This window comes from Cetorhinus maximus, chromosome 7 (genome assembly GCF_964194155.1).
Source record: "Cetorhinus maximus chromosome 7, sCetMax3.hap1.1, whole genome shotgun sequence".
NCBI lineage: Eukaryota > Metazoa > Chordata > Chondrichthyes > Lamniformes > Cetorhinidae > Cetorhinus > Cetorhinus maximus.
In genome coordinates, this window is record NC_135885.1 from 143765586 (window position 1) to 143778714 (window position 13129).

The 13129-nt window shown below is 42.4% G+C and overlaps 1 protein-coding gene across 3 annotated transcripts in view; it reads left to right on the forward strand.

The window, feature by feature from the left end:
* pcca (propionyl-CoA carboxylase subunit alpha) overlaps window positions 1-13129 on the forward strand; it is a 343070-nt gene that overhangs the window by 153760 nt on the left and 176181 nt on the right. For all 3 annotated transcript variants that reach the window (XM_078546056.1, XM_078546057.1, XM_078546058.1), the window contains 2 exons: window positions 3188-3256; window positions 7108-7183. In XM_078546056.1, the coding sequence (XP_078402182.1) occupies window positions 3188-3256; window positions 7108-7183 (145 nt within the window). The remainder of the gene's footprint in view (window positions 1-3187; window positions 3257-7107; window positions 7184-13129) is intronic.

Below are 13129 nucleotides of genomic sequence, written 5' to 3' on the forward strand. Positions count from 1 at the left end.
ATCTTTTGATTCCCTGAGAGAGCAAAAATCTATCTGTCACAGTTGTTGGGTCCATATGACATGAAAAGAAATCCAGAACTTTATTGTTTTGCCAATTTTTTTTAAAAAAAAGGACTTTCAGCTGAACCAAAAAAGATTTTAAAAGTCTCTGATCGATGCCTGCCAAGTGGTCTAAGCACAGAAAGCCAATGGTGCTGCAGCATTATTCATTTCAAGGATTTTCATGTTGTCGTCTTCAACCAGAAACTCATCAGAACTGAACCCCACCACGAAGGAAACATCCTCTGTATTTTGACTTCACGGACTCTGGACATCATGTGAACTAATATTAATTTCTGTGGTTAAGTTAATCATAATGCGAGTTTGCTGCTAGTTATTAGAAAATTGGACTACACAAACTGAGGGTTTGGGAAACCATGCCACAGCATACTTTAAAAATGGTTCAAAACACCTTCTGTTTATGGACAGTTGATGAGAGGAAGTAAGTATAGTTTTTCTATCTCTCTTCTGTCCATAACACAGCTTTGAATATACTCAATGACTGAGGATCCACAAACCTCTGGGGTAGAGAATTCCAAAGACTCACCCCCTCTGAATGAAGATATTTCTCCTCACCTCAGTCCTGAATGGCTGACCCCTTATCCTGAGACTTGCCCCCATCTTCTAAATTCCCCAGGTGGGGGAAACAACGTCTTAGAGTCTACCCTGTCAAGCCCCTTCATTATCTGTGTTTCAGTTCTCATTCTTCTAAACTCCAGAGAGTAGAGGCCCCTGATTGGGGAATTGAGAACACAGGGTCACAGTCTCAGAATAAGGGGTCAACCAGTTAGGATTGAGATGAGATAAGTCTTCCCCCAAAAGTTTGTGAACCTTTGGAAATCTCTACCTCAGAGCCTTGGATGTTCAGTCATTGAGCATATTCAAGACTGAAGTCAATAGATTTTTTGGGTACTGAGAGAATTAAAGGAAATGGGGTTGATGCGGGAAGGTGGAGCTGGTCAGGCATGATTGTGCTGAATGGTGGAGCAGGCCTGAGGGGGCCAAATGACCTACACCTGCTCCTATTTCTTATGATATAAGCAACTACCTGTTTGATACATTGTTTTCAGCTGGTATGAACTGCAGGCAGTCCTTGGGCTTACGACACAATTGGCTCCTGAAAACCACGTTGTAAATTGAAACGCCGTAAGTCGGAACCGATTTCCCCTTGGGAATAATTTTATAAATGGGGGATTGGTGCATGAACCAAGGCCCAATACCCTTTTTACTAGTTACCCATTTCTCCTTTCCAACTTAGTCTCAGGAGTTTATGTTCGATATTTTGGTTAATGATTTTACACTTTTTTACAGGAAAATATATATTTGCATTTGTTACAAAGATCAAACTCAGCAAATTTTTAAATATAATCTGCTCTCCCCAGTGATGTTTTATCATTTGAACATTGTAGACGGAGCTTTACTCTGTATCTAACCCATGCTGTACCTGCCCAGGGAATGTTTGATGGGACAGTGTAGAGGGAGCTTAATTCTGTATCTAACCCTGTGCTGTACCTGTCTGGGAGTGTTTGATAGGGACAGTGTAGAGGAAGCTTTATTCAATATCTAACCCTGTGCTGTACCTGTCCTGGGAGTGTTTGATGGGGACAGCGTAGAGGGAGCTTTATTCTATATCTAACCCTGTGCTGTATCTATCCTGGGAGTGTTTGATGGGGACAGCGTAGAGGGAGCTTTATTCTGTATCTAACCCTATGCTGTACCTGTCCTGGGAGTGTTTGATAGGGGCTATCAATTGAACTGGAAGCCCTTAGCCATGGGCTATGAAAATGGACGATGTACTTTTGCACAGTAGCACTGACTTTGCCAATATTTTGCATTCACGTTTCGAAAAATGCATCTGCCTTTCATCCTGCAGCCTTCTTCCATCTAAGCATGGAAATTGGAGCAATGAGAACAGGCACATTCTGATTATTAATTGAAGTTGGGACTGGGAGTGTGTGGCTGTGATTTGAAAACCTTAGGTAGTGAGCATTCGGTTCTGAAACCAACCTGTCTTCAACCTTGCATTACTTTGAATGGCTATTACATGGCCTTTGAGTGGGATGGAGTGTTTGTGATACACTGGGTGACATAATTGAGCGGGGAAAGCTGGATGGACTAGAGGGCCTTTCCTGTACACCATTGTCCGTCTGCTCATAAATAACAAATGGCAAACGCTAGAAACTGAAACCGAGGTGGGAAAACGCTAGATAAGCAAGTTAAGCTGATTTGAAACCAGCCTACATGTTCTCTGAACTAGCTTCAGTCACTTGTGCTGCTCACTGCATTGAAAATAAAGATGTCTTTGTAGCAGGCTCTGACTGCAGCAGACCAGAAAATCTACATTTTAATCCCCCTGCATAATCACCTAAATTAAAATATTAAAAATTGGAGCAGGCATCTGAGTGACCATCTTGTATCTGCCTCGTTGCAAACAGATGTGCTGCTGCTGTTTATTATGAAGGTTTCTTCCCCTGGTGAAGATCTATGAGTGCTTTCTTGGGTTTATTTTGTCGCAGTGTTGTTTCTCAGAGCCCTGCTGTTCCAGCAGCTTAGACTTACTTTTTGTTCTGGAGATCCCTGGGATGATTCTATCTGTCTTGAATTTTTTGATTAGTTTTTAAATACTTTGAAGGCCGTATCTTGACGTGAGCAATTTAATAAATACTTATGCCCCAGGAACTGCTAATTTTAAAACTGTTTCATAGCTATAACGTTAATGAAGTCAAACAGTGAAGGAAACCAGAATTTCCAACGTGTTAACTTTCTTTTTGATAAACCAAACTCCTGTGCTATATACTATGGCAATACTGTTTAATGGGACTGTGGGCTAGATGTCTAGTAGATTATGGAAGAAAGCTGTGTAAACAGTCATCTCTCTGGGGGAATTACATGAATAACTGTTGTACTGTTAGAGTGAAGGTATTATGGGAATATTGCAAGATATGTAGTGTATGGTGCTGAATTAATAAAAACACTTCAAATGCTCAACAGTCTAAGAGCTTCTAGTAAAGGTCTGCCTACAAATAATTTGTATTATGTGAATTGATAATGTATTATGTACTTTTCTAATTGATATGTAAGTACTGTAAAACTTTGTGGCAAACTTTTGAGCATGTGCCTCAAGTCTGAAGTTGTTTTTCTTCACTAGGTTCGAATTGACAGTGGCATTCAAGAAGGAAGTGACATCAGTATTTATTACGATCCTATGATATCAAAAGTTAGTACATTATTACTTGTGTATTCTTCTAAAAATGTATAAATTTGGTTAAGGAATTGTGGGGTGCCTTTTACAGCACTGTGTCTCCTGTCAATGCAAGATGGTCACCAAAACACATCTATGTATGCGTGCTTTGATATCCAAATGAGAGAATTACCTGACTGCTCTTCATTATGTTTTCTGCAGAGATTGGCTAGACAAAGTCATTCAAAACTAAATTGAAAATATCAAGCCTTCTTAATTCAAGTGTCCCATGGATGTGGCAGATACGATGATTCAAATTATCTTTCAAACAAGCTTGCCAACACATTTCTAAGAAAAGCATTTTGTAGCTATATTGACCAGTGCAATTAAGTTCACTGTGTTGTTGCAATGACGTCAAGGAGTAAAATAATACAACTGCGAATGCACAGTGTTGGCAGCAGACGCAGCCCTTTTGCAAGGCATTTGTTACTGTCTGTTACCCTGACCAAAACCACACCAAGCGACTTGACTCTTATGTAGCAATCTGATGAATTGTAAAGTAATGCACACAGCAGTTAAAAGCGATTCTGCTTTTATAATCCTGTCTCCCAGGTGATATCCCTGGCCTGTGCTTGAAATTAAATGAAAGATCAGAAATCACAGTACGTGTGACAATCAGAATGATATAATAGTCCAGTCCAGCAGAGAAAGAAGCAGTTCAGCCCATCGAGCCTGCGTCGACTCTTTCAAAGATTAATTATAGAAATACCATTTGGTGGTATGATTGCAATTAATATGGTGTCTGTAACTGTTCCTCTTTCGCTCTCAGACTCTAGATATTTTTAGCTTCAGTATTTCATATGACTTTGCTCAGTGAGTCTTGGCTGTTGTGCACTCTAGAGAGTGTTTTCACTTGCTCAGACGTCAAGGTAAATTTCAGACAAATCAGCTGTTTCAAACAGTTATATCAAGGTAAGGTGGATTATGAATTTTGAATAACGTTTGTTTTAACCCCTCATGTACTGTGACAAAATTGAATAAGGCAACATTAGGCTGAATCTTAGAAAGAAATTCCCTGGGCTTCAGCCTCTCTATTTTGGATTATTCGGTTTGTGCACCACTGAGGTAACATTTGGGGAGCAAGAGCTTCTTCCTGTTATGTCACCATAATGGCATTCCTCTTTGTGGATTCATGGCCATGTTATATACTTGTAGGGCCATTGCAACAATAGGGTAGTTCTGTAACTGGCTGGCTGTAACACACTAAAGGTATGTGGTCAGAATGTACAGTAAATGTGCAAAGAAAAGACTTATTTATATTTCACCTTTCATGACCTCAGGACGCTCCAAAGCACTCTGCAGCCAAGGAAATAATTTTGATAAAAGCAAAATATTGCGGATGCTGGAAATCTGAAACAAAAACAAAAATAGCTGGAAAAACTAAGCAGGTCTGACAGCATCTGCGGAGAGGAATACAGTTAATGTTTCGAGTCCGTATGACTCTTCAACAGAACTAAGAAATATAGAAATTAGGTGAAATATAAGCTGGTTGAGGGGGGTGGGATAGGTAGAGCTGGATAGAGGGCCAGTGATAGGTGGAGGGAAAGAAGGGATTGCCAAAGATGTCATAGACAAAAGGACAAAGCGGTGTTGACGGTGGTGATATTAGCTGAGGAATGTGCTAGTGATGACATTAAAGGTAGAAAGCAGGACGAGCAAGTGACAGATAGCCCTAGTGGGGGTGGGGTGGGGGGGAAGGGATCGAAATAGGCTATAAGGTAGAGATAAAACAATGGAAAGGAAATACATTTAAAAATAATGGAAATGGGTGGGAAAAGAAAAATATATATTTTTAAAAATTATAAATTATTGGAAAAGGGGGGATCGGAAAGGGGGTGGGGATGGAGGAGAGAGTTCATGATCTGAAGTTGTTGAACTCAATATTAAGTCCAGAAGGCTGTAAAGTGCCTAGTCGGAAGATGAGGTGCTGTTCCTTCAGTTTGCGTTGAGCTTCACTGGAACATTGCAGCAGACCAAGGACGGACATGTGGGCATGAGAGCAGGGTGGAGTGTTGAAATGGCAAGTGACAGGGAGGTCTGGGTCATGCTTGTGGACAGACCGAAGCTGTTCCACAAAGCGGTCACCCAGTCTGCGTTTGGTCTCTCCAATGTAGAGGAGACTGCATTGGGAGCAGCAAATGCAGTAGACAACTACTTTTGAAGTGTAGTCATTGTTGTGATGCAGGAAGTGTAGCGGCCCAGTTTGTGCACAGCAAGCTCCCACAAACAGATTCTCTTTCCTTTGGCAGCTTCCTGTCTTGTGAGACGATGGTTGGCGCCTTGGTGGTCAACTCAGTGGTTTCCCACATGCAACAATGTGATAATGGCTCAGATAATCTGTTTTATCAATGTTGTTTGAGGGACAAATATTGTTTAGAACTAGTGCCATGGGGCACTTTATATCCATCTGCGAGGGCACACAGGGCCTGGGTTTAGAGTCCAGAGTGCTGTCACTGGGTCATATTAAGTGCAGTTCTGTGTAAATATGGTTGTAGTTGGTGCAGTGCTCAGATGACATTTAAAGATTTTTTTTCAATTTTTGATTGAGCCGTTTTGTGCGATAATGACTTGTGATTCAACTAAATCAACTGGTTGTTCCTCCCTCTGGTCATTTACTTGACTCAGCACAACATTAATGACACATTGGACGTGATCATTGTTGGATGTGGCAGTTGTTATTAATCCGGACTAGCTATTATGGGATCTACATGCACAACACTTTTCATCTTTAAAAAGGTAGACTTGGGTTTATATTATCAACCTCATGATGCCTCAAAGTGTTTTACAACCAATGAAGTATTTTTGGATTGTAGTCATTGTTGTAATGCAGGATTCACAGCAGCCAATTTATGCACAGCAAGCTCCCATAAGCAACAGTGAGACACTGACTGGATAATCTGTTTTAGTGTTGTTAGTTGAGGGACCTGTATTCCCAGGAAACTGGGAAGAACGCCCCTGCCATTCTTGAAATAATGCCGTGCGATCTTGTATGTGAATCTGAGAGGGCAGACGGCGCCTAGGTTTAAGGTCTCCTCAGTGCTGCACTAGGAGTGTTAGCCAATATTTTGTCCTTAAATTTCTGAAATGGGACTTGAACCCACAAACCTCTGAGTCAAAGGGCTGGATTTACCCTCTCCCGTCGGTGGGTTGGAAGGCGGGAGGGCACGTAAAATCCAGTGGGCAGCCTGCCTGCTGCCTACCTGCTTGTCCCTGCCTCCAGCAAGGTGCTTGCCAGCGGTTCAATTCAGCCTCTCAAGTGGGTAATTAATTCCCACTTAAGAGCCTCATCCTGCCATGCTGGGATTTAACCAGCGGTGAAAGAGGCCCACACCAAGTGCCCAGCCTGACCGTTTACCCAGTGTGGGCTGGTGGCGGGCAGGGAGAAGGGGGTGTCTCCTTAACGGGCCTCAAGGGCTCATCAGAGGAACACCCAAATGTGTAATTTCCCTCCAAGTTCCCCTTCTCCCCGGCTGTTCCACCCACCCCTCTCACCAGCACCTGCCAGCTTGGCACTCAAGGAGACTCCTGAGGACTGTGGCGCCCTGTATAATCCAGTCCAGAATTACCACTGAGCTGGGGCTGACAGTGACACTGACACAACATAAAACCATTTTAAAAGTATGTATACAATGCCATACTCAATGTCAATGCATTGCTTTGTCTCAAGGTTCTTAAGTAGAACAGGAGGTAGATAAACTGGACCTTTCCAAATATGCAAAGTATAAATAGAGTAACTTATAGTTAGATAACTTTGTTCAACTTTTGGTTCCTTACTAACAACACGTACCTTCAGCTTATTTAGACCCATTTGTACTCTTCTATTTCAGTTGGTTACGTTTGGAGCGACCCGTGCAGAAGCGTTACAGAGAATGCAAGAGGCACTAGACAATTATGTAATTCGAGGTAACTAGTGGAAACCTGGCATATCCTGAAAGGGAGGGAAACAGCATGAAAACATAGTAATTAAGCCAAATGAAATGACTATTTCTTACCAAGCCTTATTTAAAACAATATGTTATGAAAATCTCAAACCAATTAAGAAGAGGTGATTTGTGTGCTGAACTCCAATTAGCTTAGGGCCTATTCTTTCTCGTGACTTGTATAGCACTGTATTTAGATGGGCTACTGAATTAACTTTGAAGTTTTTACGTGGGATGTTTCTTTGGCTCACTAGATATCTCATTGTATGTTAGAAATTTGGCCTTTTGTTTTTTTACAAATGTAAGTACTTGCTTAAATTGTGCTAAAATTCCAGAGTTTATCTTTTAAAACATTCTAATTTATGGAAAATTAAATATAGGGCAAAAAACAGTTTGTACTTTTTAATGTTTGCAGCAAGCGCTTTAAGGAGTGGGAAGTGAGTGTTTTGACAGAGGATAGATTGCAAAGGTTGTCTTTGGAAATATTTCAGGCAATGGACAGATGTAACTGAGATCCGGTGAAGTGATTATGCTCGCCTTCAGTTTATGTTTTTCATAGCTCATTCAGTAATTCATAGTTTCACCTTTATACAAATGATCTGTGATCATGAGTTAGATTAACAAAAAGGCAATTTGATTTCCACTCAGTTGAGTATCAAATTACGGCTTTGGGTCCTGAGCCAAGGATTGGTTTTCCAAACCAAAAGTATAATACCGCAGATGCTGGAAATCTGATCTAAAAATAGAAAATGCTGGAAATAATCAGCAGCATCTGTGAGGAGAACGGTCATCGACCTGAAATGTTAACTCCGTTTCCCTCTCCACAGATGCTGCCTGACCTGTTGAGTATTTCCAGCATTTTCTGTTTTTTATTGGCGTTCCAAACCATGTTCAATATGATGATTAAGTGTGTGGATATATTCTGAAATTTCTCGCAATTGTTTATTCTGTTGTTGTGTCATCCTCAAGTCTTTGCTCGCCCTCAGAATTCAAAAAATAAACTGAATATTTTTAGCATTTGTAGTGCTTGGGTGTAGAGATGAGTTTTCTGAAAACCCCAGGGCCAGACTTTCATTGAATATTTCAAACCTGGTTATTCAAGCGATTACATTTGAACATACGAAATAGGAGCAGGAGTAGGCAGTTCGGCCCTTGAGCCTTCTCCGCCATTCAATAAGATCATGGCTGATCTGATTTTAACCTCACATTCCTACCTACCCCTGATAACCTTTCACCCCCTTGCTTTACCAAAAATCTATCTACCTCTGCGTTAAAGATCTTCCTCTGACGTTCCTCAGAGGCAACCAGAGATTGACGTGATCTTACATTAAATGTATCAGCTGCTCAAAGTCTACACTGTCTCCTGTAGGTGTTAACAGTGCCAGCAACTGATGTAGGCTTCATGTAGTTACAGTCAGCCATTCACACTTTTAAGTACTTCAGGAGGCAATTTGGAAAGTGTATTTATATAGCAGCTTTAACATGGTAAAATATAAAGTGTCATTTGCTAGTGAGAACTTGAGTATTGCTGAAAAAAGAGACATGCTGCTGAAGCTTTTTGTCATGCACTGTTCACACTCTTCAGGACAGAAATGCAAGAAAACCAATTGTAAGAGAACAACAATTTATACTGCATGAGAAGAGAATGCTTGATTGGTTGGCAAGTGGATTCTGATTGGTAGAAGCGTTGCATGGAGAATGCACCAGGGAACAGTTAACTGCCAAGTTTTTGTTGAAATTGAAACCAGGCAGGTCGACTCTGATTGGTCAAGGCATTGCCATGGAATATGAACCAGGGAATGGCTGTCCCCCAAGCTTTTGTTTAGTTGAAAAAGGCGCAATGCGTGGACATGCTCCTCTGTGTGCAAGGGACAGGGCTCTGTGTGTGAATATATGTAGCTTCTACCACATGTAAGTGAGCCATGCTGTGAGCCTAACTGATAATCTTAAATTGGTATAATTCTTAGCACAATCAGGATTGTTTAACAGATGCTGTCCAAACGGTAATCACATCTGTTGTTAGGCACTATGTTTTGAGCTTTGCAAGCACAGACTCGTTGGGTGCGGCCAGTACGTTGCTGGTTGTTCAATACGATCAGTCATTGAGACGTATGGCTCACATACCTGGCATCACACCGGCACTGAAATTCATACAGCACATTACTCATTTTTATGATACACAGAACATCTTTTTGGCTTGACGGCAGCATCCCATTAGTGTAGAATACCACTCGTGTTGCTACTGCGTAGTAGCAGTGTGAAGCGATTAGCTTCACCTGTTGCTTAAATTTTTGAGACACCTTACTTCCAGGGTAATCTGAGGTAGACTGGGCACTTTTCAGGACTGAAAGTGGCAGCCTTCGGCCCAATCATGAGTTTGCATGATATAGAGCGAGCAATGATCTGATCAGGATAGCCTGTATCCTTCAGGATGGCTTTGATACCCCTATTTCAATATCAAGCTTACATGGTGAGCAAATGGCTCGGGCCCTATTTACGAGGTTGCTGATAAGGTCAATCTTATCGTGCAAGGAGCTATAGAAATCCCAAAGCATATTTTTATTGTTCATTCATGGGATGTGGGCACCGTTGGTTATGCCAACATTTGTTGCCCATCCCTAATTGCCCTTGAGAAGGCGGTGGTGAGCTGCCTTCTTGAACTGCTGCAGTCCATGTGGTGTAGGTATATCCACAGTGCTGTTAGGGAGGGAGTTCCAGGATTTTGACCCAGCGACAGTGTAGGAACGGCCGATATATTTCCAAGTCAGGATGGTGAGTGGAAGTTATATGTTGTGCTGTTCCCATGTGCCTGCTGCCCTTGTTCTTCTAGATGGTAGCGGTCATGGGTTTGGAAGTCTAAGGAGCCTTGGTGAGTTCCTGCAGTGCATCTTGTAGATGGTACACACTGCTGCTACTGTGCATCAGTGATGGAGGGAGTGAATGTTTATGGATGGGGTGCGAGTCAAGCGGGTTGCTTTGTCCTAGATGGTGTCAAGCTTCTTGAGTGTTCCTGGAGCTGCAGTCATCCAGGAAAGTGGAAAGTATTCCATCACACTCCTGACTTGTGCCTTGTAGATGGTGGACAGGTTTTGGGAAGTCAGGAGATGAATTACTCGCCACAGGCTTCCTAGCCTTTGACTTGCACCTCTGCCGGTGGGACAGGACATACCCAGGGATGGTGATGGTGGTGTCTGGGACATTGTAAGGTATGATTCAGTGAGTATGACTGTGTCTGGCTGTTGCTTGACTAGTTTGTGAGACAGCTCTCCCAATTTTGGCACTAGCCCCCAGATGTAAGTAAGGAGGACTTTGCAGGGTTGACAGGGCTGAGCTTGCCATTGTCGTTTCCGGTGCCTAGGTTGATTTGTCTGGTTTCATTGTTTTCAGACTTTGTAGTGATTTGATACAACTGAGTGGCTTACTAGGCCATTTCAGAGGGCATTTAAGAGTCAACCAATTGCTGTGGATCTGGACTCACATGTAGACCAGACCAGGTATGAACAGCAAGTTTCCTTCCCTAAAGGACATTTGTGAACCAGATGGGTTTTTCTGAGAAAAGACAATGGTTTCATGGTCATTGTTAGATTTCTAATTCCAAATTTTTGCTGGATTCAAATTCTACCACCTGCCCTGGTGGGATTTGAACCAGGGTCCCCAGAGCATTAAAAATAAAAAAACTGTGGAAGCTGGAAATCCAAAACAAAAAGAGAAACAGAAATACCTGGAAAAACTCAGCAGGTCTGGCAGCATTGGCGGAGAAGAGCACAGTTGACGTTTCGAGTCCTCATGACCCTTCAACAGAACTGTTCTGTTGAAGGGTCATGAGGACTCGAAACGTCAACTGTGCTCTTCTCCGCCAATGCTGCCAGACCTGCTGAGTTTTCCAGGTATTTCTGTTTCTGTTTTTGTTCCCCAGAGCATTACCCTGGGTCTCTGGATTGCAAGTCTGGTGAAAATACCACTACAACACCACCTCCCCCAGTGACCAGTGAAGGTAGGTTTGCGGTATACAGTAGTAGAGAACCCATTGGCAGATTTCTCAACTCAACTAGCACGTCGAGGAATGGGATCTAATTTGACTGCTTCATTTCAAAGGTGAATTTGAGTGCAGGATGGAGCCCATTAAGGTGTGTAAGGAAATTCTTACATGCAGCTGCTGATTCAAACATATCAAACATCTACGTAATGGAAATATGCAAGAGGTAGGTCATTCTATCCAAGATGTGTTTCTCATGGAAACCGACAAAGATATTTGCGAGAGCTGGGCCTAGAGCGGATCCCATGGCAACATTATCTATTTGGGCGTACACGGTGTCGTTAAAACCGAATTCGACAGTATGAGATGCTGAGTTCATAAGTTCAATGAATTCAGATTCAGAAGTGGTGGCGCATCTAGATTGCCATGATATTGTGACATGGTGCAAATGTCTATGGCTTCCTTGAGCGGTACATTGTTGAATAGGCTAGCAATGTTGAACGAGTACATAGACACAGCATTGCAATCGATATGCAAGTCCGTATGGTCTTCACAAAGGTGAAGAAATCTTTCACTGTGTTAGTGGAAAACTTGCTCAGAACTGGTTATCGCAACTCACACAACGTTTTGGCCAATTCATGTTGTGCAGAACCAGTAATAGATAAGATGGGGCATAAAGGGGCATCACTTTTGTGTGTTTTGGGCAGCCCATGCATACGTGGACGCAGTCAGCCGTAAGGACGAATCCGATTGTATTTATCACCCTGCAGCTCGTTATTCTTACACAATCCAACAAGCATTTTTGTAATTTGTTTTCGAGCAGAGCTGTCCAGTCATGCTTAGCGGCAGGTCCAATGGATACAAATTTGGTTCCATCATTAAGGATGGCGTGCATTTTGTTGATACAGTCACACTTGTTAAGTATGACTATTCCAGTCGCTATGTCTGGTTTACAGATATGTATGTCTGGGTTGGCCTTGAGACCTTGCAACGCTAGACATTTGCGTTGCATGTGAAAGTCGTTTGGAATCCTGCAGTATGCATGCACTAGATCAGCTGGACACACTTTCAAGGATTCAGCTTCTTTAGAGGACGCTGGTTTGTGGCTGGATAGCTGGGAGTAGAGGGGTTTGAACTCAGTAAACACCTCTTCCCATTTGATGTTGGTCAAAGGCACGCTAAAATTGAAGCCTTGTTCAAGAACAAACTCCTCACTTTCAGAGTGTACATGGTCAGAGAGATTTACTATGTGTTTCACAGCATCATTAATTGCGCTGCCAAACCGCTTCCGCTAAAGTGAGTTTACAGTGCGGGTGTGTTTCAAGTGGTTATTGTTTATGGTGTGATTTTCTGTTGAGGCAATATAGCGGCACAAACACTATAGTAAATAATAAAGTATCCCAAGGTTCTCCCCAGGAGGGTTATGAGACAAAATTTGACACCGAACCACAAAAGGAGATATTTGGACTAAATGACCAAAAGCTTGGTCAAAGTGGTAAATTTTAAGGAATGCCCTAAGGGAGGAGAGAGACAGCGAGGGCTACGAAGGGAGTTCAAGAGCTTGAGGTCCAGGCAACTGAAGTCTCAGTTACCAATAAGGGGACAAAGGAAATCAGGGGTGCACAAGAGGCCAGAATTGGAGGAGCACAGATATTTCGGAGGGTTATAAGGCTGGAGGAGGTCATAGAGATAGGAAAGGGTGAGGCCGTGGTGGGATTTGAAAACAAGGATGAGAAGTTTAAATTTGAGGTGTTGTCAGATCGGCAGCCAATTCAGGTCAGAGGGCACAGGAGTGATGGATGAACGGGACATGGTACGTGTTAAGATACCAGGCAGCAGAGTTCTTGATGAGCTCAAGTTTACACAGGGTGAAAATGGGAGGCCAGCCAGGAGAGTATTCGAATAGTCAATTCCAGAGACATGGATCAGGATTGCAGCAGTAGATGTACTGAG